The sequence below is a fragment of the Sinohyriopsis cumingii genome, chromosome 3, assembly GCF_028554795.1.
Source record: "Sinohyriopsis cumingii isolate HCF-2022 chromosome 3, ASM2855479v2, whole genome shotgun sequence".
In the NCBI taxonomy this organism is placed as follows: Eukaryota; Metazoa; Mollusca; class Bivalvia; order Unionida; family Unionidae; genus Sinohyriopsis; species Sinohyriopsis cumingii.
Genome location: NC_142963.1, coordinates 25,573,678 through 25,598,279, shown reverse-complemented (window position 1 = coordinate 25,598,279; position 24,602 = coordinate 25,573,678). Strand labels below are relative to the sequence as shown.

The 24,602-nt window shown below is 37.2% G+C and overlaps 1 protein-coding gene across 1 annotated transcript; it reads right to left on the bottom strand.

Moving 5' to 3' along the window:
- Positions 1-318: 318 nt before the first annotated feature.
- LOC149802568 (beta-microseminoprotein-like) lies at positions 319-15,139 on the bottom strand. Its single transcript, XM_089951839.1, has 3 exons — positions 14,983-15,139; positions 1,285-1,405; positions 319-563 (listed from the first exon to the last, which is right to left on the bottom strand). The coding sequence occupies exons 1-3, from the start codon at positions 15,074-15,076 to the stop codon at positions 425-427; spliced, it is 354 nt and encodes a 117-aa protein (XP_089807965.1). The 5' UTR covers positions 15,077-15,139; the 3' UTR covers positions 319-424.
- Between the last annotated feature and the right edge of the window lie 9,463 nt (positions 15,140-24,602).

Sequence of the window (24,602 nt, the reverse complement as noted above, 5' to 3'; positions counted from 1 at the left end):
TCTCTCTCTCTCTCTCTCTGAAATGCAATAAAAGGGAGCACGTAAACAATTAAAAACCTTTATGGCATGGAACGCTGTATGTATGTATGTATGTATGATGTATGTATGTATGTATGTATGTCTACATGCATGTATGCATGTAAGAACAACTTATTAGTTTACCACATATACAAAATGACAAATATCTCCTTCTGGTTGGTTAATAATGCCATGTAATAGATGGTAAACTTGTGATAACAGTGACAGTGAAATGCTCTTGAAAAGAACACCGTTAACAGAATTTTGAAGACGGTGGGGGCTATAGATGAATGACAAGTATTTGTCACGAAGTCGTGAAAGGTTTAATAGCCTCTTCTTTGAACAACTATAATTATCAAATACGTTAAATATATTCCTTACAAATTGGTTTGTTCACGTATCTTTACTACGGGCTTATCAAGACTGGTTTTCCGGTTCCACATCGTTTGGTGTAGTCTTTAGACATGACCAACAGCGGTTCGCAACCATCGTGGAGGATATCACATCCGGGAGGGGGTTGTATAACTCCAGCCATGTATCCAATACTGAAAGGGAAGTTTTCGAATTTTTGTAGCACAATAATAACGATTGTCTCTATTTTAAAACCAACGATCTCAATCAATCGTCATCACGAAACAAATGCGTCTAAAACTCCAAGACTCTCATTACAGGCGGACAACAGTATCACTATTACACCGTCAAAATATGGATCGAATTTAATTAACAGAAATCGAGCCTCTTGTTTCTCGCGCGAATCTCTCTGTATATGATTACAATAATGCATTAAATTGGATGAATTTGTTTAGTAATACATTTGTAATGCTAGTACTCTTGTCAATGACACTGTAGTTTGAATACATTGTGCTGGCTCTTTAAGACCAATTCAAGTGGTCATCATGCTGCCAGTTCCTGGTCCCGCTCGCAATAAACTCAGCACAACTTTCGGAAACTAAATATTTCTGATGCTCAATACAAACAAATCATTAACTATGTTTTGGGAACAAATGAATATGCCGGTATGTGGTGCCTCGTCCAAATGTTTCCTCTTATTTAACGTTTGAAAACAAGAGAGAGGTGTGATGGCGGTGATGCACGCATTTAATTTGAGCATATGTTCCAGTTGACAAGTTTGATGCATCCTGATCACATTTACAAATTATTTCCTCATCGGCGTGGAATTTCGAATAAAGCAATGCATATAGGGACGGATAATCCATTTAATGGCCATTTTCGTTTTCAAAATTAGTCTGTAATGCATTAACTTACCCGCAGCATTCAAACCCATTTTCGCTGCATGCACATCTGAGACAGTCAAGAGTATCAAATTTCGCCCCTTTCATAATCTGTATGCCTTCATACTCGCAGTACTTCCTGATTTTCCCGGAAACTGAAAAAGGTTTGTGATAGAAAAAATCCGTTATATTTTCTGACAGTTAAATCGTGAACAAATCAAAATTAATAAACATTGTTCCCTGATTTGTTGTGCTACATCGGACACGCATTCAGAGTTAAACAGTACACCCGCTGGACAGAGGTCAATACATTACGAACATTTTATCTGTCCACACTTTGAAAACGTATCTCACGTGATAGGTAATAAAGAAAAATACAGACATTTCGGATTTATTAATATGGTCTTGATTTGCCCTGGCAAACAGTGGAGAGCGATTAACCAAAATATCTTTCGGATTGTGACACGTACCATTACTAAGACATTTTTGTGTAACAAAGAATTGATAATACCCGTTTGTTGTTTCATTCTATTACCAATAATTTTTGTGTCTCATTCCATTGCCAATAACATTTATCTCATACCATTGCCAATACCTGGTGATTATTTAAATTTAGTAGTAGTAAATGGGGCCACCCTAGCGACAAGGGACTTTAACATGCAAAAACGGTCCATGCACTCTGGCGACAATGGCAATTTAACATGGGGCATTTTAACATGGATGGGACTGTAGAGCGTCAAGGGGAATTGAACATGGAAATTGAACATGGGAATGTCACCTGGGGATCAATGTCAATTAAAAATTGGTAACGTCATAGGGTCAAAACCTTTTATAGGGTGAAACGTATTTGTAGGGACAAAGGGTTGATAGGGACAAACATAGACATATAGAAACAAACAAATACACATTCAAACACACATAAAAGAGGACAGAAATATTCTAAAGAAAGACTCACAGATAGAATAGAGACTCGATAAAGAAAAGTCTGTTGTATGGGTTCAAAACATTTATTCAAGTACATATATACATGGGCTCTCTGGCCTGTGCTTTGGTCTAAGCACTATCCATTAAATACATAAACATTTGAACATAAAAGAAACATATTTACGAGTTGTTTAGTTATTGACTCTAGTAAACTAATGTTTAAAATTAACGTTCACTCCTTTCTAAAATCACTTCATATGCAACGAATTTACATTAAATGTTCGTTTATAAGAAAAAGCTAAGACAAAACAAGTAACAAACAATCAAATAAGAGAAAGTTCGTGTTTGTCTCTCTATCCGTCACACACGTTGTTTAAAATCTGGTCAGCTACCACTTGTGTCCCAGCATAGATGTTTCCCATCTCGTATTCCCTGTCAGTCGTAAGTCTGCTGTTACGTCCATCGTGCTAGGTACACTTATCGGTAAGCAGATCAAGAGCAGTGATCGTCTTCTCCCCATGGAGGTACAACATATGCCATATGAATAGTCACTTTTCCATCGGTGATGTCAAACTTTTCTCTCACCAAGCGCACGTCTTCAATAGCCCTCAAAAGTTTGGAAGAAGTTATTGCTGCAGGTGTGCTAAATCCGAGACATACAGGCGAGTTCAAACTGTCGTGATACATAGATAGGCTCAAACGACCTTCATCTTTGACTTGGCAATGACATTTGAGTTCCTCTAACAGTGAGTCAAGTAGATCCGTAATGAAACCTGATACTTCCTCGGCTGGAACGTCAGACGCGAAGTCTTTAAATTTCACCGTGTAGGTGTAAGTTGTCGTTCTATATTTTCTGGAGGTCGCTGTCTGGGTCATTTGGATGCTAAAATACTCCTTTAGGTCTATTGAATCCTTTCCCTTCTTGAACGCACTTTGCTGTGACGGTATGGTGGTGAAAGAGGTCAATGATGTTTGTTCCTTCTCTTTTTTCTTCTGCGTAGAGTTATTCATCTTTCTCGTCGCTTGTCCTCGCAATGAAGTGTCGTTCTTGGAAGTCGTCCCTTTTTATACTGGGTGATATCAGCATGTCCATAAGGTAAAGTTTTGTGGTCTGGAAGTTTCACTGGTTGCACGTAGTTTGTCATGGCATTAGTACATAACAACTAAGATGTGGTATTGCATTGATGATGTGATCGTGAGGCATAGAATCACACCCGAGTTTCTCGTTGGACTTGAGTCTTACGCTCTATACTTGCTGTTTGAAAGGATTCATTTTTGTCGATTGGTCTTGGTAGTGACAATGAACTATTGGTCTTGGACGTTGTCCCTTTTTATATGCTGACCAATATCGATGTGACCGTACGGCAACGTAAAGTGATTGGGAAGTCTCACTCGCTTCTGGTACACGATTTGATAGATTTTTTCCAGGGGTCGACTGACGATGTGGTGAGTGGGTAAACGTACAATCTTGTTCGATTGGTGAGTGGTCACTTTAAAGTTTCCATCCTCTCCCAATTGCAAGGCTTCTTTCAATACCCCAAAGTTGACCACTCGACTGGTACGATAATTCAGAGTCAGTCCTTTCACTTTGCACTCCGTGTGCACTTCTCCTTTTTTGTCCCGGTATTGGTAGCCGTAATCTTTAGGACCGCCACTCGCGAAACTTAGAATCTTGTCGTCGGGGTGTTCGTCTGTCCAGGCTCCTAAACGGTTTTCTTCGATGTTAGGGTGTTGCTGACCCGGTCGATCGATGTAGATGCAACTGTCCGTGTCAAAGTACAGGACACGATCCCCTAACAGTTCTAAAGCTTCGTACAATTTTAAGCGAGCATGGGCTGTCACATAAGCCGCAATGATGACATTTCCAAATTCGTCGGCTTCTACAAAGTCCAGATCTTCTTCGTAATTGACCAAGATCAAATCCTCACGAACGACGTCCACGTGTTTCATGTATTTGGTTTTGTCGTGAATCATCTGGAAGTAGCGGGAAGGTTCTGTCAAATATTCCGTCTTGGGTAAACACGGTCGTTGTGCCATTTTACCCCACAAGCAATTTAACATCACTTTGGCAAACGATCGCCTGCCTTCGTTTTTCTCGATGTGGTCTAAAGGAATACCTTCTTGTTCATAGTATTTCTCTTTGAATGTCTTTTGGTCTTCGGAAGTGTGACACCAGGAAGGATAGCCGCTGGCTTCTTGTTTCAGTTTCAAAAAGGCATCCACGTAGTGTGCGAAAATGCCTTTCTGACTGGGGTCACCCTTGTGGTATTGTTGTGTCTTGGGAAAGTGGCAAATTTCGTACACTTCTAACAGTTGGTATCCCATGTCCAGAGCTTTGAACAATTCCACGCTAACCCACGTCCCCGTCAAGGCACGTTCTTCCTGGGTGTGCTGACAAGGCTGATCTTGGTTGCACGTTTCGGCACAAGTACGGCACAAAGGAAACATCAGTTTGCCTTGGCAATGGTGAGGTAGCACGGGATGGTACAAGTCCGTGGGAGGCAAGACTTTGCACTTGAGCAGACCTTCGTATTGTCGAATGTTTTTCAGGTTGATGTGTTCCGTCAGCAATTGCGGGTGCCCTGCAGGAAAGTGACAATATTTGCACACGTAGGGATACAGCGAACACACGTCCAAGTATTTGATTTCTTCTCCTTTCTCTTCGTCGGCTTGGTACAACAAACAGGTGGCATTGGTTCTACCTCCGTACAAACTATTCCTTGGGTTCAGGGGGTCCACCCACTGGTAGATTTCTACGAGGCGTTTAAATTCGGGATCGGTTTTCAAACGGTGATCGTACTCGTGTTCCCACATTTCCACCACTTGGTATCCTTGCTGTTCTAACTTTAGGCGTTGCTGACAAGTGTCCTGGTACAAGTCTTCCATGGTTGGTTGTAAAAACTGATTTTTAGTGCTACGATCAGGGTAACAGACGGGACATCCGTGAAATAAGCAACCGTTAAACTCGTACACGATCTTGGGGTTTTCTAAGTCCCAACCATCTACCGAATACGTTCCGATGGTCTTTTCACCCCCTCCGTTGCGTGCATGCTGAATCCATTTGTTTTCCTTGTCGCACAAGTAATGGAACCAACGTAGTGCTTTGACCGAGTATTGACGTTTGACAAAGTTGGTCCTTTGAGGACTGATGACAGCCACGGTGTTTTCAGGCATGAATCGTTGTCGATACACTAAGGAACACGCTTTGGCAATGGTGCAAGCTTCTTTCAAAGGATCGACCCCTCCGTGTTCCATGAACAGTTCTCGAAATTTTCCACAGCAACGCCGTAAAATGTCCACGTCGGAACGACAATACTTTAGCATTTCTTCCTGAAAGTCGAAAGGGTCCGAGGCGTGAGCCTGGTACCAAGCGTAGAAAGCTTCTCGTTGTTCGGTACGCATGTTGTCGGGGTCATAATAGTGAGCCTCAGGTAAATGGGGTAGAACGGCGTGTTGATTGGCTTCCGTATTGAAAAAGTGAGGAAAGTACCCTTTAGCCATTTCTGTCATTCCAAACGTTTTAGGCATTCGACTCAAAGGCATGGCCAAATAGCTTATCGAATCTTTAAACTGTAATTGTCCCACTTGCATGAAAATGATTTTGGCTCCGTTCAAAGTCACTTTAGGACGTTCGGTGCCATGTTCCGTATAGTATCTGAGAAGAAACTGTCCATCGTATCCGGAGAAATTGTGAGCCATCACCGTGGCATGACGATGACAATCTCCGTAACGTTCGATGTCCTCTTGGCTCCACGTCTTGTCGATGGGGTCTAAGACCCATCGAGCGGTATCGGTCCGCGTGTTCGGTCCCCGAAAGATTTTTTCACGTCCTCCAGGAATCTTGCTGCAGTGAGGGCAATGACTGAAGATAGGTTCTTGAATGCACTTCTCGCACGCTCGATGAGCCACGCAGAAATTAGGAATGTGAATGCCAGTCTCTTGCATGCATTCGAAATCGAAAAAGATGAAATTGCTTTTCTTCTTGTGACCATCCTCTTTCGCTGGTTGGGGTTGGTATTTTTGCATGTAGCATTGGTGTTCCAAGTCCACGATGTGATGACAAATGTGACATTTTTTTTCCTGAACATACGTGTGCCTTGGTACTATTGGTACGTATGCCTTGTCCACACGTAGGGCACAATCTCAGGAGTTGACAAGCACATTTCTGCTGTGAACCTTGCGTCTTCAGATGTTGTTGGTAACAGGCAGGGCTGACAAACGTGCGCAGACAAGCAGGACAATGCATTGGTTCTTGCCCTTCGCTCAGACAGGGTTGAGAGGCCAAACATCCTGGGCATTTCGATCCACAATGCTTGTGTTGCTCTCGATTATTATAACCATGGTCACATTTCTCACAGTAATATCTGTATCCCAGGAATCCGGGGATGGCGGTAATGGTATCGAAATGTTCATCGTGATAATAGACATGAATGTATTTTCCGTCCTTAAAGTCTTGGCCTCGAAACAACAGAGGTCCGCGCACTTCTTGAGGGTGCACTTTCAAGGTGTATCGTGGAGCTAGGGCATCTTGCAATTTTTGCATCTCAGGAATGCCACAGGGTGTGTCTTTGGACAGTCCGGCTTGTTGTAACAGGAGTTCTACTTCATTTCGTTGTTTGGCTCGATCGGATCGTTGAATAGTTTTCCAGGTTCTTTTCCATTCTACCGTGTCGTTCTTGTTGGCATAGGTTCGTCCCACCACGATGGCACGGGCTAAACACATCTGGTCTTGAGGGTTGTTAATTCGGACGAGACTTGTTTTTGTGTTGCGAAGGTCGTCCAACAATAAGACCTTTTTGCGTCCAGTCCCTTGAGGAGGAGATACGTGAGCCATTTTCAGTGTGGCTTTACCATCGGTGATGTCAAACTGATCATTAGATTGTTGTACGTGTTGAATCTTGTCCATGACTTTGGAAGGGGTTAGTTCTGCGGGTTTGCTAAACTCGATCCAAACAGGGGATTTCAAGCTGTCGTGATCTATGGATAGTGTCAAGAAATCGTCTTCTTTGGGTTGACATTGTCGCTTTAGTGTGGTGAGCAAAGAATCCCACATCTCGGTGATAAACCCTTCTGCTTTCTCCAATGGTACGTCGGACTTGAAATCTTTAAACTTCACTGTGTAGGTGTAAGTCGTGGTTCTAAATTTTCTAGAGGGTCGCTTTTCCGTCTCTCGGATGTGATAGTACTTTTCAGGGTTAACTGGTGGACTTTGGTTTGGAGTGGGCTCTCTATGTCTGGTCGCAGACGTGGAAGGTGTTGGTTCAGGTTTGCTCATGTGTTCTATTTGAGCGAACACTTCTTTTCGTGTGTGAGGCGATACGTCACTTCGCTGCCTCTTACGTTCTTCTTCTCTCTCACTGAAATCGTGCGATCGTTTCATCTCGATTGCTGATTCAGTTCATTCTCTCCATATATACCCTCTCTACCTCTTGTTGTCACAATGACTTGGTATATTTCACAAGGGCAAGTGAAAGCCAAGCATATAGGAGCCCAACGACAGCGGTGCGTCTTAAACACCTCATGCATCTTGACGACCCTTCGATTCAAACCCTACCACGAAAGAAAAAAGTTGCAAGAAAAAAAACCCAGACAGTTGGTGTCTTCAAGAGAGCTAGAGACGCCGGCACTGTGTCGCTGGGACACGTACGTACTCCAGAAAACTACGCCACTCGACAACGTTGTCTCCTTCTCTCAGTCACTTCTACTTTGTCGCTGAATACATTCTACCTACCCTGTTTTAACACACGTTTTCTTCATCTGATATTTTTAAAAAATATACTAAACGCATTTTTAAAAGAACTACCATTTTTCGACAGCAGTGACGGCGTCTCCTCCTGCTGTTACCACTGTTGCTGCACAAAGATGATCTTTCCTTTAGATCAAAATATGAGACAGAGCAAGTAAGTTGTGAAGTTGAGCGGAGGTGTCTAAACAACAACTGTCAAGCCCCTATGTTCCATTTCTGTTTGTGATAATAACTTGTGATACTTCACATTTTCTAAAGTGGAAATCTTTACAAACCGTACAGAAGTTATATGACTTTGGCTTCTGACAGTTGTACAGACTCTTCACTTTATAAGTGTCACGAGAAAATTGTGTATCCAAGTTTTACCATTTTCCAAAACACGCACACACTTGCAACGTGACCAGAATCTGTACTTCTTTATTGTGGATATCCAACAGACCCGTCCCTATATATATATAGCTGGTTAAGAACTGTAGGAACATCACCTCATTGTTTTCAGAAATATCAAAGCTTTTATGTGTATCTTCCCTGTTCCACCCTTTATTAGTGCTTAGGTATATTCCCTAAAGACACAAACAATTTGGAACAAAATTAAATTTTGAATTAAGGTTTCTCTCTGTTTATACATTTTTTTCAAGTTGTTGGTACATGACATATGACATCCAAATGCTTTCTCAAACTGAGAGGCATTTGTACACATGTCATTGCCTTTGTTAAATTCGGTTTTGTTGGTTAGTCATCGTTAATGATTTAAGTGATTTTACTTTATATCTGTATTTTAATTTAGATGTATAGACTATGTAGTCTGAAATAAAGAAATATGTTCCGGTTTGAAGATACCTCTCCAAAATTGTGATCAGTGGTCACCATAATTACGCGAACTGTTCCGTTTGTCATCTTATTTTTTTCAAAAGTTTACACTCTAAAAAATTGTGGAACGATTTTTTTTCTTCCATCAGTAAATCTTTGGATAACATAAAAGCTTGAGTTTGCACAATTCTGGTATCTTAACTTTATCCTATTTTGGAACTGCAATATGTCACGGAATTTTTTTTCTTCTAACACTAGATTTACAGTTTTTCAGAAAAAAAAGACAATCACACGGCTTTTTCAAGAATGAAGCAAGTGACATTGCACTGTATAAACCTGCCTATGGTTAACTCTGAATTCTAAAGCCAAAACATGGGTTCAGGAAAAAATTCTAACAATGTTCGTTCATATTTCATTAGGGTATAAATCAAAACCAGAGAGAGAGAGAGCATGTATTCCTACTTTAAAAATATCACGACACGTACGTTTGTTTTTTACGGTATATTTTCCTTATGAAAGTTTCAAAGAAACACTCATTCCACTTACATAAGATAAGATAAGAATTCTTTATTTCAGACTACATAGTCTATACATCTAAATTAAAATACAGAGATAAAGTAAAATCACTGAAAACATAAAAGAACATATAGAACATAACAATCACATCCATAGAAAAAATACACCCTTTAAAAAATATCACAAGAGTGAACTGAAGACGCATGTGATTAAAGAGTGACCACAGAAAAGTACATCCAAACAAGTCGTGATATATTTCGTAACATGACTAACATAATTTCCATGAGTCGCCCATGGCGTGATCATTTGTGTGTTAGTTTTATTGTTTGTGAAGTGACTAATGGTCAGGTACAGAAAAACGCGTCTAATCATCTCGCGGTGCGAATAACAAGTGAAACCAATCTGAAGCTAAGGCGGTGGAAAATATCGACTGACCAATGAAGTCACTTACAATGTGCAACACATTGTTTGGTTGTAAATTCAGGGCAAGTAGAGTAGCGACCAGCCGCAGAATAAAAAAAAAAACACGTCCGATCTTGTTACTGTGCGAAACGGTACTGAAGTCAATTCGAAGCGAAAGCGGAAAGAAAATAAGTATAGCCAATGAAACCGTTTATGATGAGTGATGCATTGTTTTTTTTTCTTAGGTAGTGTGGCAGAATAATGCCAACGCAAGAGTGTTGTTACCATTGCAGTGCAGACAGATTGGAGAGTGTAAACGTACAAACCCTTTGTTGCGTATTGTACCATTTCTTCTTGCCAGATCAAATATTAAACGGCCTCAGTACTGGTTCGAGTTTTGAAACTGACAAACATTTTTAATCTTACTCAAACATTTTGACAAGCACACTCACATGAATAGAGACAGAAGTGTAAAATATCGGTTGACCAATGAAGTCACTTACAATGCGTAACACAATGTTTGGTTGTAAATTCAGAGCAAGTAGTTTACTAGAGTCAATAACTAAACAACTCGTAAATATGTTTCTTTTATGTTCAAATGTTTATGTATTTAATGGATAGTGCTTAGACCAAAGCACAGGCCAGAGAACCCATGTATATATGTACTTGAATAAATGTTTTGAACCCATACAACAGACTTTTCTTTATCGAGTCTCTATTCTATCTGTGAGTCTTTCTTTAGAATATTTCTGTCCTCTTTTATGTGTGTTTGAATGTGTATTTGTTTGTTTCTATATGTCTATGTTTGTCCCTATCAACCCTTTGTCCCTACAAATACGTTTCACCTTATAAAAGGTTTTGACCCTATAAACCTATTACGTTACCAATGTTTAATTCCCATTGATCCCCAGGTAACATTCCCATGTTTAATTTCCATGTTCAATTCCCCTTGACGCTCTACAGTCCCATCCATGTTAAAATGCCCCTTGTTAAATTCCCATTGTCGGAAGAGTGCATGGACCGTTTTTGCATGGTAAAGTCCCTTGTCGCAAGGTGGCCCTATTTACTACTTTTAGTATACTTCGCTTTGATAAAACCCAACATTTTCCACTACGCTTTGATACAACTCAACAATTTCCACTACGCTTTGATACAACCTAACAATTTTCACTCCGCTTTGATACAAGCCAACAATTTCCACTACGCTTTGATACAACTCAGCAATTTCCACTACGCTTTGATATAACTCAACAATTTCCACTCTAACAATGGAGAGGCTGATAAATACACTACACCTGTAGCCTTGTGTAAAGAAATAGCTGCTTCTAAAAAAAGGTATCAAAGTCAGAGTCATTTTGCTTTTCAGTCCCGTACAATTTGTTGAACAAAAATCATGATCATACATCCACCGCGTAACTTACACAAAAGATTATGTTTCCGTTCGTGCATACATTTTTCACACTTTGTTTTAATATCAAGACTGACAACAACATGCCATAACCAGACTGATAGTGAATGAATATTAAAGGTAGTTTTGTTTCAATACCAACTACGGAATTGCATTATTAACATAAAGCGCAAAAACGACAAATTACTTACATCTACTTCCACTTTCGTAAAACTTCCGAACTCGAGTGTTTACTCACCTCAGTTTTATTTCCTCTAAAATGTTTTTAGAAAGTCAGATTTAAAGTTGATTTCAATCAAAAAGATAAATACTAGCTTTAATATGAATATTTATTATTTAATGCATTTATTCTATCCTGACCTTGTTTAGATAATCATTCAAAAATTTGTAAAACTGTGCACCATATTTGCACGGGCATGCTACAAAAGGCATGAAACATTTCGATTTACATAATGCTATGTGACAAATGCCACTGGCAACACATTTAAAACAAATTTATTTTAAAAAAATTTAAAATACTTTTTGAGGCACGTGTTTTGTGTTTTCTTTCGATACGTGTTTGAACTCACACCTACACTTTCTACACAAGTGACACATGGTGCTATGATTATCTATCTATCTATCTATCTATCTATCAGCTGATTTTCTGTACGCTAACATTTGTTATCTGTTCGGAACACACGGGGTGGGGGGCTAACATATATTTATGCAAACAGACAGATGTTGTCTCTCCGTAACAGACATGAAAAAAGCTGTTTAGAAAACGAGAAAGTTGGCTTATTGTCTTATATCATTTTGCTTGTAAACAACTGAATGAATTAATGCTTAGCTCATTGCGGATCAAAGATTTTATAATAGCATATAGAGGCAGTCAACATTTAAAAAAAAATTAAACATGGATTAATATTCTGATTTAATTTCGATTGAAATGTTTGCGCAGACAATCCTTTAGATTCATGTAACACGTTTCCGCTATAGTTGCTTTTTTATTTTGAGTAATTTGAAAAGTACGCAGTTTTACTTCTCCAAAAAGTCTTATCCTTTTTGCTTTAAAACTATTTCCCTTCTTCAAACTTTATTTGTCAGCTTGTTTCCTTTTGTATATTTTTTTTTTCGTTTCGATTTTTCGTTTTCCTATCTCCGATGAAAAGCAGTTAAGAACACATCCATTGTTGAATTTTTCAATTGCATGCGTGTCATTAATGTCTTATCATACTGATAATTCTAGTTGTAGGTAGATCTTTCTAGCTTATGCAATGAGTAGGTAGATTATTCAGTTAACAATTCTTTCAATATTCCCGTTTATTATGCTCCCACGATTATTTTTAAGGAACTTTTATTAAAGATTTATTCAATACTGTTTTTCATCAGTCAATTTAAAATAGTACATAAATATCCATAGAATACATAACGCTTGATAAGCTGGCTTTGGACGTTATCAATAGGCCAACAAGACGTTAATCTAGAAGACGAACTTTAATTTTCAGCAATTTGCAGCGTTTCTTCGATTCTTTCAATCCAATACATTATTTTCGAATTTTTTAAAAACAATTTTGCCATTCTATTGATTGATTCAAAAGCAGATGCCGGGTCAGTGTCTGTTGTTTTAATCGAACGTTATTTCCTTTAAATTGTACGGTAGATTAAGCAAAACATAAATAAATGTTGCGTTACATCAAAATACGTTATATATTCCTTCTTCATGCCATACTGAATTTATGATGCTTATATCAAAGTTATAATCACATAATGCAATAGGCGAATCTTCGTCTTTTCTAAAACATTAAAACATTGCGTCTTCGTCTTTTCTAAACATTGCAGGATATTTTTTAATTCGTGAATTGACAAATCAAACATTTAGATGGTCTTGTGTTATTTTGTAAAACAGCTGGCTCTGACGACACTTTTATACAATCCAAGCTTTTAAACAAATATGCGTTTTCTATAGATACAGACAATTCGTGCAATATTATATGATCTCAGTATTGCTTTGTTACATTATTCATGTTGTGCAAAAATATTTAATATAATTTTCCTCTCCACACATCTTTTAATAAATAAAAATGCGGTCTATGAAACAAGCATATTTGTTTTTGGCTTTTTTTTAAATATATGAATGATGTGGTTCTCACATTATTATCTGGTATATAAAAAATAAATTGCATTAACAGTCTTCTAAACACCCCACAATCAAGTTACATTAAAAAATGTACAATTGTACTCTTGATTTCATACACCCTCCGACATGATTCTTTACAGAAGGTAGTTATTATTCCACCGCACGAAATCTGCTGCCATATCTCCTAACCTAGTGAGTTGTACGTCACCTAATCGATAAACAGTGTTTTTTATATATTTATAAATTGATGTCATTGTATGGATGCAAATATTTATTTCTCCCATTTTCCGAAGATTGCTTGAAATAAATCAGAAAATAATTAACTTAGACTGCTGTTGATATAAGACTCAAGTGAATCAAACCAAGAATGCGATACCAATGGTAAAACAATGGAAAGGAATTGGAATTCTCGGCTATGTTGTGGAGTCCGTTTCCACGAAGCATTAGCCTATTTATGCAGTTATGTTTAATTATTACTTTAATTTCCTTTAAAACAAGAAGATAAAGATTGGTATAATTGAACAAAAATCATATCAGCTTTGCGAACATATCAAACTTTGTACTAAAACTTTACATTTTACATATGCAGGGTATATATATATATATATATATATATATATATATATATATATATATATATATATAGATAGATAGATAGATAGATAGATAGATAGATAGATAGATAATGATGTGGGACACTTCTGCGCAAGTGAGGTTTCCGTCTCCAATACTGAAGCAAAACGCATACCGAATTCGACCAGTTGACGGAGAAAACAAAACACATATTGTAGTGTTTAACATTTGAAAAAAGGCAACTTGCACCAAAATATTCTGTTAAAAATATCATTAATTTTGGATACGTGTGATACCACTCCTCGGTTTTCATAATTCGCGATATGTCGGCCTATTCTGCGTACAGCTTTGAAAAGATGTAATGTTCATCCATCGGGCTATAGAAATGAAATACATTACTTTGGACTGTTTCTGTCAGCAGTTTAGTGAAATAATTAGGTCAGGTTTATAGCTAGTTTTATAAAATTCAACTTAACATTGCCAATAAATGGCAAGAGATATTTAAGCAAACTAAACCGATCTTGTAAACTAAACAGTAAAGTTCAATGTTTTATTTTTAAAAAAATAATAAGCTTTTATATGGAAGAAAAACAACAATGAATAGGATGTAATGTTTTTACAACGTCTTGTTTGTGGGGTCAAATTACTAAAGAATTTAGAAACAGACTATACGCCGGGGAATTTCTTGAAAATCCCTTTCTAGCGGCAAGTTGATCCGTAGTGTAGCAGACGAGTTTGTACGTATGGGACAACTTCTTGCAAAAATGGAAACTAGGATTAAAATGCAGTATTATTTTAAGGTATACATTTCCATCTTTTATATAATGTATTTATTTGTATGATTCTAAAATATACATAGTAAATGGATTTTCTGGGTTACAGGTTCAAGAAGATCACGAAGTGGGTCTTCAGGTTGACATTTAAAATAACATTTTCATATGCATTTCGAGTCTAAATGTGGGATATTTTTGTACACTTAATGAATATCACTTCTCTTAATTAAAGTACGATCGTTCTTTCTTAATATATATATATATATATATATATATATATATATATATATATATATATATATATATATATGGAGAGAGACAGAGACAGAGACAGACATATAGATATATAGTGAATGAGGGGTGACATACACTACTAGATAGATAGATAGATAGGTAGATAGATAGATAGTATTAGAACTTCAATAACCTAATATACATAATTCTATATGCGCACATAATACCTGTTTTTTCCTCCTGCATCGGGCCGAAGAAGCAGGAACAAAGCGCCATCGTAATACAGACAGTAACAACGGCGATGAAAAGATTTGCCCTCATGGTTTGTAGAATAGTATTGTCGAACTCACTCTATCTGCAGGTAGATTTAGCTATTTATATACCGAGGAGTATTGACATAACGGAAATACAAAAATCATTTTCAATTTGATTACTCAACTGTAGACGCACATTTCTCTGTTACCTTTAGTGTCAAATTAATACAGTAACACAGCAGGAGCAGATTTTAGACACAACAGGTATATATTTCAAATGAATTTTTTTTTTTAAATTCGTGCTGAATTATAAACCAGTGGATCAATAAAAAAAAGTTCCATATGTGCGCCCGGAAAACAAGAATAAAATTACAGTGTTCTTATAAAACATATTTATTTTAAATTATGTGACACCCAAGCTCACATGCATCAGGGATATTAGATGTATGCCAACATCTGTTCATACACGTGTGCACTGCGTAAATATATTGTTACCGCCACGATCATTTTACAAAAAACAAAACAAAAACAAAACAAAACAAGCAGGCGTATCACTAATATCAGCTATTAAATTTCAGATTGGTAAAAGATAAATATCTCTCCATGCATTAATTTTCGTGATTTACTGCTATGTTGTACTTCTAGGTTCTGAAAGTGGAGTTGTCTGATTTTGTACTTCCAGGTCCTGAAAGTGGAGTCTGTCCGATTGTCGTACTTCCAGGTCCTGAAAGTGGAGTCTGTCTGATTGTTGTACTTCCAGGTCCCAAAAGTGTAGTCTGTCTGATTGTTGTACTTCCAGGTCCTGAAAGTGAAGTCTGATTGTTGTACTTCCAGGTCCCGAAAGTGGAGTCTGTCCGATTGTTGTACTTCCAGGTCCTGAAAGTGGAGTCTGTCTGATTGTTGTACTTCCAGGTCCTGAAAGTGGAGTCTGTCTGATTGTTGTACTTCCAGGTCCTGAACGTGGAGTCTGTCCGATTGTTGTACTTCCAGGTCCTGAAAAATGGAGTCTGTCCGATAGATTATCCTGATGGCTACTCTACTTATGTTATATAAATCTTTGTATATTTTTTCAGACATTACACGAGCTTTTTTCTTTCTTACTTTCGTCACAATTTCTGACCCATCCCAAACAAGTTATAATGACTAACAATTGTTCCACAAGTAGTATCTTGGTAGTTGATAATAGTCGTGATGGTTGCCAGATTTTGCTATATAGTATGTCCGATATATCCCTAACATTGACATTTTCCAAGCATGATGCTTTCCTACTAATATAGAGAATACTTATCTACACCAACATACACACACAAAATCATGCATCAAATCAGAGAATTATCATGTACACCAACATACACACACCAAATCAAACATTAGATAAGAGAATTATCATGTATACCAACATACACACACACACTATCATACATCAAATCAGAGAATTATCATGTACATCAATATACACACACCAAAGCAAACATTAGATAAGAGAATTATCATGTATACCTACATACACACACCAATTCATGCATCAAATCAGAGAATGAATCTGTACACCAACATGCACACACCAAATCAAACATCAAATCAGAGTTATCATATACAATAACATACAGACACGAAATCAAAGCTCAAATCGGAGAATTATCATGTACAGTTTGTACCCTAAGATACACATACGAAATCAAACACTAGATCAGAGAATTATCATGTACACCAATATACAGACACCAAATAATAATAATAATAATAATGAGGACTGTATAGCGCCTAATCTTTAGAAGCTCTAAGCGCTTTACAACATTAGACAACATCTATAAGATAAAAAAAAAACATAATAATATTATTACAAAAACAAACACCATGAAATTAGAAAAACATTAAAAAATAAAAAACATGCTGATAATATTTCAGGTAGGAAACATTGATAGGTCTTTAAGTTTGTTCATGCAGTCGAAATAAGTGAGTTTTGAGAGCCCTCTAGAATGTGATCACTGTGTCTTTTTGTCGAAGTTTAGTGGGCAATTCATTTCACGTTGCTGGGCCATGGTATGCAAAAGAACGCTGTCCATATGACTTTGTTTTCATAGTGGGAATAATGAGTATACTATTGTCAGAAGAGGAGCGTAAGTATTTTGATGGTGTATACACATGGGTGAGGTCGGATAGGTATATTGGACTAGAGTCCGACAGTGAAACATAGCACAGAGAACAAATGTTGTGTTTGATTCTGGATCGAATGGATAGCCAGTGTAGGGTATAGTGCAGCGGGGAGGTGTGCTCTGATCGTGGTACTCTAAATATGATCCGAGCAGCTGTGTTTTGAACTTTTTGAAGTTTCTGGAGTAGATATTGAGATGAACCAGACAGAACTGAGTTACAATAGTCCAGTCTTGAAAGTACTAATGAACACACAAGTGTTTTAGTGGCATCAACTGAAATTTTATTTCTACATTCTGTTTTTAGGTATGAGGTAGTGATTCGTGATATCACACGAGGTCCACGGCTAAACAACCCTATTGTCAGAGGTTTTCAAAAATACCCACGCGGCCACCTCAGGAATAGTCAGTAATCATGATAAACAATATAATTAATCTTTACTTTTTTGAAAGTATGATTTTAAGAAAATATTTACCTATTTTTCTCAAAAGCTTCCTGTGATTGGTTGGTGACTGATCATGATAGTTGTATTGTATATAAAAGCATATGCATGGAGAGGACTTGTATCAATGTTAATGGCTGCCGTATAGTCTGTGAGTGGCGATCAGCAGTTCCTTGTTTCGAATCAGTTCAAGTCATATTAGTCTCGAACTGGTTTGGAACCTCAATCGACTGAATCAAACAAAACAAAAATGTTAAAGCTTTGAATATTAGTGCGCTGTACAACAAAGTTATTCGTTGGTAAACAGTATGTTAGTTAATACCCTTAAAGTACTCATCAAGCACATTTACCTACTTTCTTCCTCTGATCATCCAATTATTAAATGTCGTTTTGTATTCACTATTTGATTTACTTACATATACAGGAAAACCGCACTTCCATGAGCATGGCGGCTTTCCAATCATCTGTCCCTAGCGAATCTCTAATTAAGCCAAAAAGATTGACAATCCCCGATTATTTTACAACGTCCACAGCGTTGCTAAAATGCTCATGTTTAATATTTGGCATTTGTATATAAATAGGGAAAACAAATATTCTTCCTCCTGTATTGATTATAGTCTAAGTGAAGGGGGCTCATTAAAAAAAATGAGTTTGAAAAATGGTGCCGACTAGTTTGTGTTTTCCAAAACTTAGTTAACTCACCGTCTCTCTCTTCTGGATTATCTCTCAGAAACACACCCCTTTTACGATACACAACTTCGATGTATTGTTATGTCCATATATTATCAAGCAAAACATAATAATACATTTCAGTTAGAGGGCAGATAAGTCACATTTTCCGTACAAAAAGAACCAATATGCTACACTTACACTGCTTACACTGTTTTATGAATATTATTTCAATTTTTTTGCCTTATAAGAAGAGAAAAAGTTTGTATCACTTACGAAAATGTAAATATATCAATTATTGAAAAGCTTCTTACTTGACCACTTTCATTATTATTTCCAAAGTTTAATCCAAGGTATTAGATTTATATGTGCTCATAATTGTCTCCATTAATTTTACATTGTCAGAATTGTGCAGTATTTTACGATACTGAATACCTTAATACTGCACGCACGTGAGCGACACCTGTGCCTAAAAGCAGTATAGTGTATTAGGAATTAGTTTGTAAATATACCATGTGCCTCATGTAGTAAAAACCTTTGGTTTTGTTTGATTAGATTTGTTTGTGAATAAACTAAACAAGCTGTTTCGTCCATTTAAAAGTATACATGATAAAGTTAACGATACGGACGAGTTCAGTGAGTCCGAAACGAAACTTTCAAACAAGCACACGAATGAACGTGATATTTGCAATATCTACAACAAACGTGACAGACGCAGCAATCGAAAATACTTTTCTGATCATTGAAACAGTTATTTAGGAGAAATGTTCTTAATTTTTCGTGAATATGATGGTAAAGATTCTGACCGGTGCTCTCTGGGGTATACAACAATAGCATAGAAAAGCATATTGAGGCCAAGGGCTGTCGCATATTTATTACAGATGTACCATTTTATAAGTCAATTCGAGAAAAAATACAACTGAAGGTTTCGGTAGAAAAGTAAGGGCCTCAGAGCCAATGAGCCAAGACGAAGAAGAATTCTTATTTCCGCTGGCTGAATGGATTGTCACACAGCAGCTGTTTTGCAATATTCCAAAGTTAACACCCTTGATGCAATGTTTTTGGATTTAGGCTAGTGATACGCCGTACAATCGACAAAAAGAACCAAAATCCATTCATTCCAGACGAATTGCATAAGTTGTTGCAATGCGCAAAATATGACTCTAAATTTCAACTTTAAGTAGACCAAAACGACAATTCTTTTTTAAACTAATGTCGAGTGCTCGACAAAGTTCAAAAGTCGCTGGGGGTGCTATGTGAGCATTAATATTGTTACTGTGTATTGATGAATGTACGGTTGTGTATTTATTTTGGAATATAGCATAAATTCAATTACTTTGTTTCTGATAGTGTATTTTTATAATTAAGTCTTAGGTTGAATAATAATATGAGTATATAATAAAAAATGTTACTGTATTTGTATGGGAAAATGTTAACTCGTTTTCTCGGAATAATACTTTACTCCCAATGGTCAGTATTGTTCCGAAGAAGAAAAAAAAAACTCGTTCATATTTTCCCATACAAATGCAGTAACCTTTAAATACTGTAAGACCACTAAACACGGGTTCGTACGGAAATAGTTTTCCTTAATTTCATTCTGATAACCAAAAACAGGAATTCAACGGCATACCAAAAGCAATGCGATTAATAACCTACGTTAACATATGCACAATTCAGTAGATTTGAAGACTCTCAAATACCGTATTTCTGCAGTTAAAGATCTTCCTCTTATTTTCCCTTCCTTTAGTATTTTAAAAACATTTTCTGATATTTTTCTCTAAGTTGAAAAATATATATCGAAAGGATGTCTCAAAAGCTGTCGCAAAACTATGGTGTTATTTATAATTATAACTACGTTAGGCATAAATGTTTACACAGAGATATGTAGATTCATTATTGTACGTTCCTACCACAGCACACATATCACAGCACACATATCACAGCACATGAAGGAGACGAATAGTTTTTTAAACAGCTCTCTTAAGGAATAGGCTCGGCGAGTACATACTGCCGGACACTCTAAAACAGCAACTTAACAATTCCTTTTTATCTTTATTTTTATGGTAGTTGTTTAATTGTATTAAATCTAAGTTAATAATTTTCACTTTACTTACAGTCCTTTCTCTATCTACATCCATACATGTGCTTTCTGGTGCATCCATATTAAATAATACATGGATTTGTCTATTTAAATACACTCATTCATCCTAAACTTTTATTTTAAAAAATATGCACTGCTTTGACCGTTTTTTTCCCTCTTTCTTTCTGTCTTTCTTATCCTTTCCTTTCACACTTGTATCTTCCCTGTTTGTTCTTTAGAATTACGCTTAAGTTTATTAATTACTCTTTCAGAGAACATTTTATTGTACTGATAAGGAAAATAAGCCACTGAGCTGCAATAACGTATCTAATCCCAAACTGGTAGATGTTTGACAATATGTGTATATTTAAAGTCCAAGTCAAAGCAAGAATTGAGTGGCATGCCGAATATAAAGCGGTTAATATACGTTACAAAAACGTAGGACATTCAATCTGAACACTCAAAAACGATACTGTGAAGCATTCACAGGCTCAGCCAATCAAATGCAAGAGTACTTTACGATACATGGATATTGCTCTTAATCAAACTCATCAAATAGACCTTGCAGGCCTACATACCAGGTCTGGTCAAACTCATGAATTAGAGCTTGCAGCCTACATATCAGGTCTGGTCAAACTCATCAATTAGATCTTGCAGGCCTACATACAAGGTCTGGTCAAGCTCATCAATTAGATATTGCAGGCCTACATACCAGGTCTGGTCAAACTCATGAATTAGAGCTTGCAGGCCTACATATCAGGTCTGGGTCAAGCTCATCAATTAGCTCTTGCAGGCCTACATATCAGGTCTGGTCAAACTCATGAATTAGAGCTTGCAGGACTACATAACAGGTCTGGTCAAACTCATGAATTAGAGCTTGCAGGCCTACATACCAGGTCTGGTCAAACTCATGAATTAGAGCTTGCAGGCCTACATATCAGGTCTGGGTCAAGCTCATCAATTAGCTCTTGCAGGCCTACATATCAGGTCTGGTCAAACTCATGAATTAGAGCTTGCAGGACTACATAACAGGTCTGGTCAAACTCATGAATTAGAGCTTGCAGGACTACATACCAGGTCTGGTCAAACTCATCAATTAGATCTTGCAGGCCTACATACCAGGTCTGGTCAAACTCATCAATTAGAGCTTGCAGGACTACATAACAGGTCTGGTCAAACTCATGAATTAGAGCTTGCAGGACTACATACCAGGTCTGGTCAAACTCATCAATTAGAGCTTGCAGGCATACATACCAGGTCTGGTCAAGCTCATCAATTAGATCTTGCAGGCCTACATAAGAGGTCTGGTCAAACTCATCAATTAGATCTTGCAGGCCTACATACAAGGTCTGGTCAAGCTCATCAATTAGATCTTGCAGGCCTACTTAACAGGTCTGGTCAAACTCATCAACTAGATCTTGCAGGCCTACATAACAGGTCTGGTCAAACTCAGCAAATAGATCTTGCAGGCCTACATAAGAGGTCTGGTCAAACTCAGCAAATAGATCTTGCAGGCCTACATAACAGGTCTGGTCAATCTCATCAATTAAATCTTGCAGTCCTACATACCAGGTCTGGTCAAACTCATCAATTAGATCTTGCAGGCCTACATAACAGGTCTGGTCAAACTCATCAATTAGATCTTGCAGGCCTACATAACAGGTCTGGTCTAACTCATCAAATAGATCTTGCAGGCCTACATACCAGGTCTGGTCAAACTCATCAATTAGATCTTGCAGGCCTACATATCAGGTCTGGTCAAACTCATCAATTAAATCTTGCAGGCCTACATAACAGGTCTGGTCAAACTCGGATCATAATATGGCCTCTATGGTGTTCACAGCCAATAAAATACAAGATGACCTTATTAACATGTGAAAGTTCCTCATACATGATCCCATCCCTAAAACTGGTGGTTAAATGTCATTAAAAATATGGCCTCCAAGGTAATCACAAAGTGAATCATATCCAAGATAGCTTCATTAATAATCATAGATGTTGCTCATAACTGAACACACATACATACACACACACAGACATAGACATATATATATATATGCACATGCACAACTTCCCTATATGTGTCATAGATCCATAGCTTAAAGATTATCTGATTTAAACCTGTAAAAAAAACCATTATATATTGTCTCCGGCAAAAATAATCTAGCTGTCAGCGAAGGGATGGGCAGAGGGATTGACAGATGTTTAGATGAACAGACTGAACCCAGTAGTGTCTGGACAAACTGGCAGGTGAGGGAGGATGGAGAAGCAAAATCAATTTGAACTGGTATCAACCTATTATATATGTTTTAATTTTGGGACTGCAGATATGCAAACAGAATACAGATTAATTCTTCAAACCATAGTGGAAATCTTACTGCTTATTGGGATTTCATAAACAATTTCTTCCTGTTTTTAGATCGGTCTGTCAGATATACTTCAAGATGAATATTTATTTAAAATAGTCAATACAATTAGTAAAGTCAAAGTGCTCATTGACTTTTTGAATTTATACACAATACTTTGGGATTACTAAGGATTTATTCAAAGACATTCAGGATTATATCATTGATGTACATCAAGACATTAAATACTCTTGGAATTCATTCAGAACATTATATATTTTTTGAACTTGTGATAGGACATTTAGGATTCTTTGGGATTTATTTCACAGTGTTATAAGTTTCTCTTGAATTTTCACTTTGCATTGTTGAGAAATAAATTGTTTGTTGATTTTACCTTCACTTCTTTCTGTTACATATTTTAAGACCTAGAATTGCAACATTAAGTAACAGAAGAGGTGGACGCTACTATCCTCTGGGAACCAATAAGAGTATATTTCAATGTCCAGTGGAGGAATAAGTAGGGGTAAAAGTTCTTTAACATTATGTCACAGAAGTGTTGGGTAGTGACAGAAGTGATGGGTAGTGACAGAAGTATTGGGTAGTGACAGAAGTGTTGGGTAGTGACAATAAATACACAATATTTGCAGGATTCTGATTGATGGGTCAAAATTCTATGCTTTAAAAAACACGAAGGCCCGGCCTGCATGTGAAGCCCATGATTAAATGTATGATTGTGGAATCAAGATCTAAAGGTTGAATGAGCACATCACAGAATGAATTGTTTAAGCTTCATAACGATTCATGCAAAAGTATGAACAAAATTCACCATTTGGTTTATGAAATTTACACAAAAGAAAAAACTTTATATAAAACCATAATGCAGATTTTCTATGACAGTGTGTGTGTGTGTGATTTGGATTTTTAACGTAGCTTTAACAATTTTTCAGTCATAATGCTACGATGTCTGCAGTGTGGCAGTTTATAGTGATGTCCAGCACTGGGGCATCATGCCGCAGACACATAGAATGATGTCCCACCCAGTCACATTATCATGATACCAGGCTGACCGGTCAAAACACTTACCTCTTAATGCTGAGCGCCCAGCGAGGTAGCTGTTAGTAAGTCTTTGGTATGACTCGGCCGGGGATCGAACCCACGACCTCCTGCATCTGAGGCGGACACTCTAACCACTAGGCCACCAGAGCGGTTTCTATGACAGACTCCCATTTGAAGGTCATAGGGTGAGTGAGTGAGTGCATCATAGATGAAGTTTTTACTTCATATAAATGATTCATATCAAGTCTGATAAGATATATCATGGGTTTAGTAAATAATATAGGCAAAAAAAAAAGAATTAACCAAAACCTTGATAGAAATTTTCTATGCATCATAGAACCCCAGGTAAATGGTTGAGAACCACAGAATGAATTGTCTCATCATGCCAAATATGATGAGAAACTATCAAGTGATTTATGAAATAAATGGAAATAAATCTTTAACCAAAACCTGAAGAGAAACTATGGGAAAAGTGAATGCTATGTCTTGCTTCCCAATGACTAAATGTTCCACAAAAAAATTTGTGATATGCTGTTAATGGTAAGTATTTACCACTGATGGATTTGAAAACAGTAAGAGGGAAAAAAATGAAGAGCATACAAGTGCATCAGACTACAATTAGTTCCCCTAGCGGTAGACCCAAATCAGGAAAATATTCCAACATTATGGTACCAAGGTCGTAATGTATTTCACACCTGACTGGTTATGAAATGCTGCAAGCTATGTCGATGATATAAGTGTAGACTTCAAAGTTTACAAAAGTAAGTAGATTGTTAAAATTGCCACTCTGCAATTAAAACAGTGATATGAAATTTTTTGTTACTTCCCTTGAGCCAGTTAGTTTTAC

What these genes read in the sequence shown, in the direction of transcription:
- LOC149802568 (XM_089951839.1), bottom strand. Translation starts at nt 15,076, where the DNA reads ATGAGGGCAAATCTTTTCATCGCCGTTGTTACTGTCTGTATTACGATG. An exon ending in GATGCAGGAGGAAAAAACAG is followed by an intron (nt 1,406 to 14,982) that starts GTATTATGTGCG and finishes AACCTTTTTCAG; the next exon opens with TTTCCGGGAAAATCAGGAAG. An exon ending in AATGGGTTTGAATGCTGCGG is followed by an intron (nt 564 to 1,284) that starts GTAAGTTAATGC and finishes CTTCCCTTTCAG; the next exon opens with TATTGGATACATGGCTGGAG.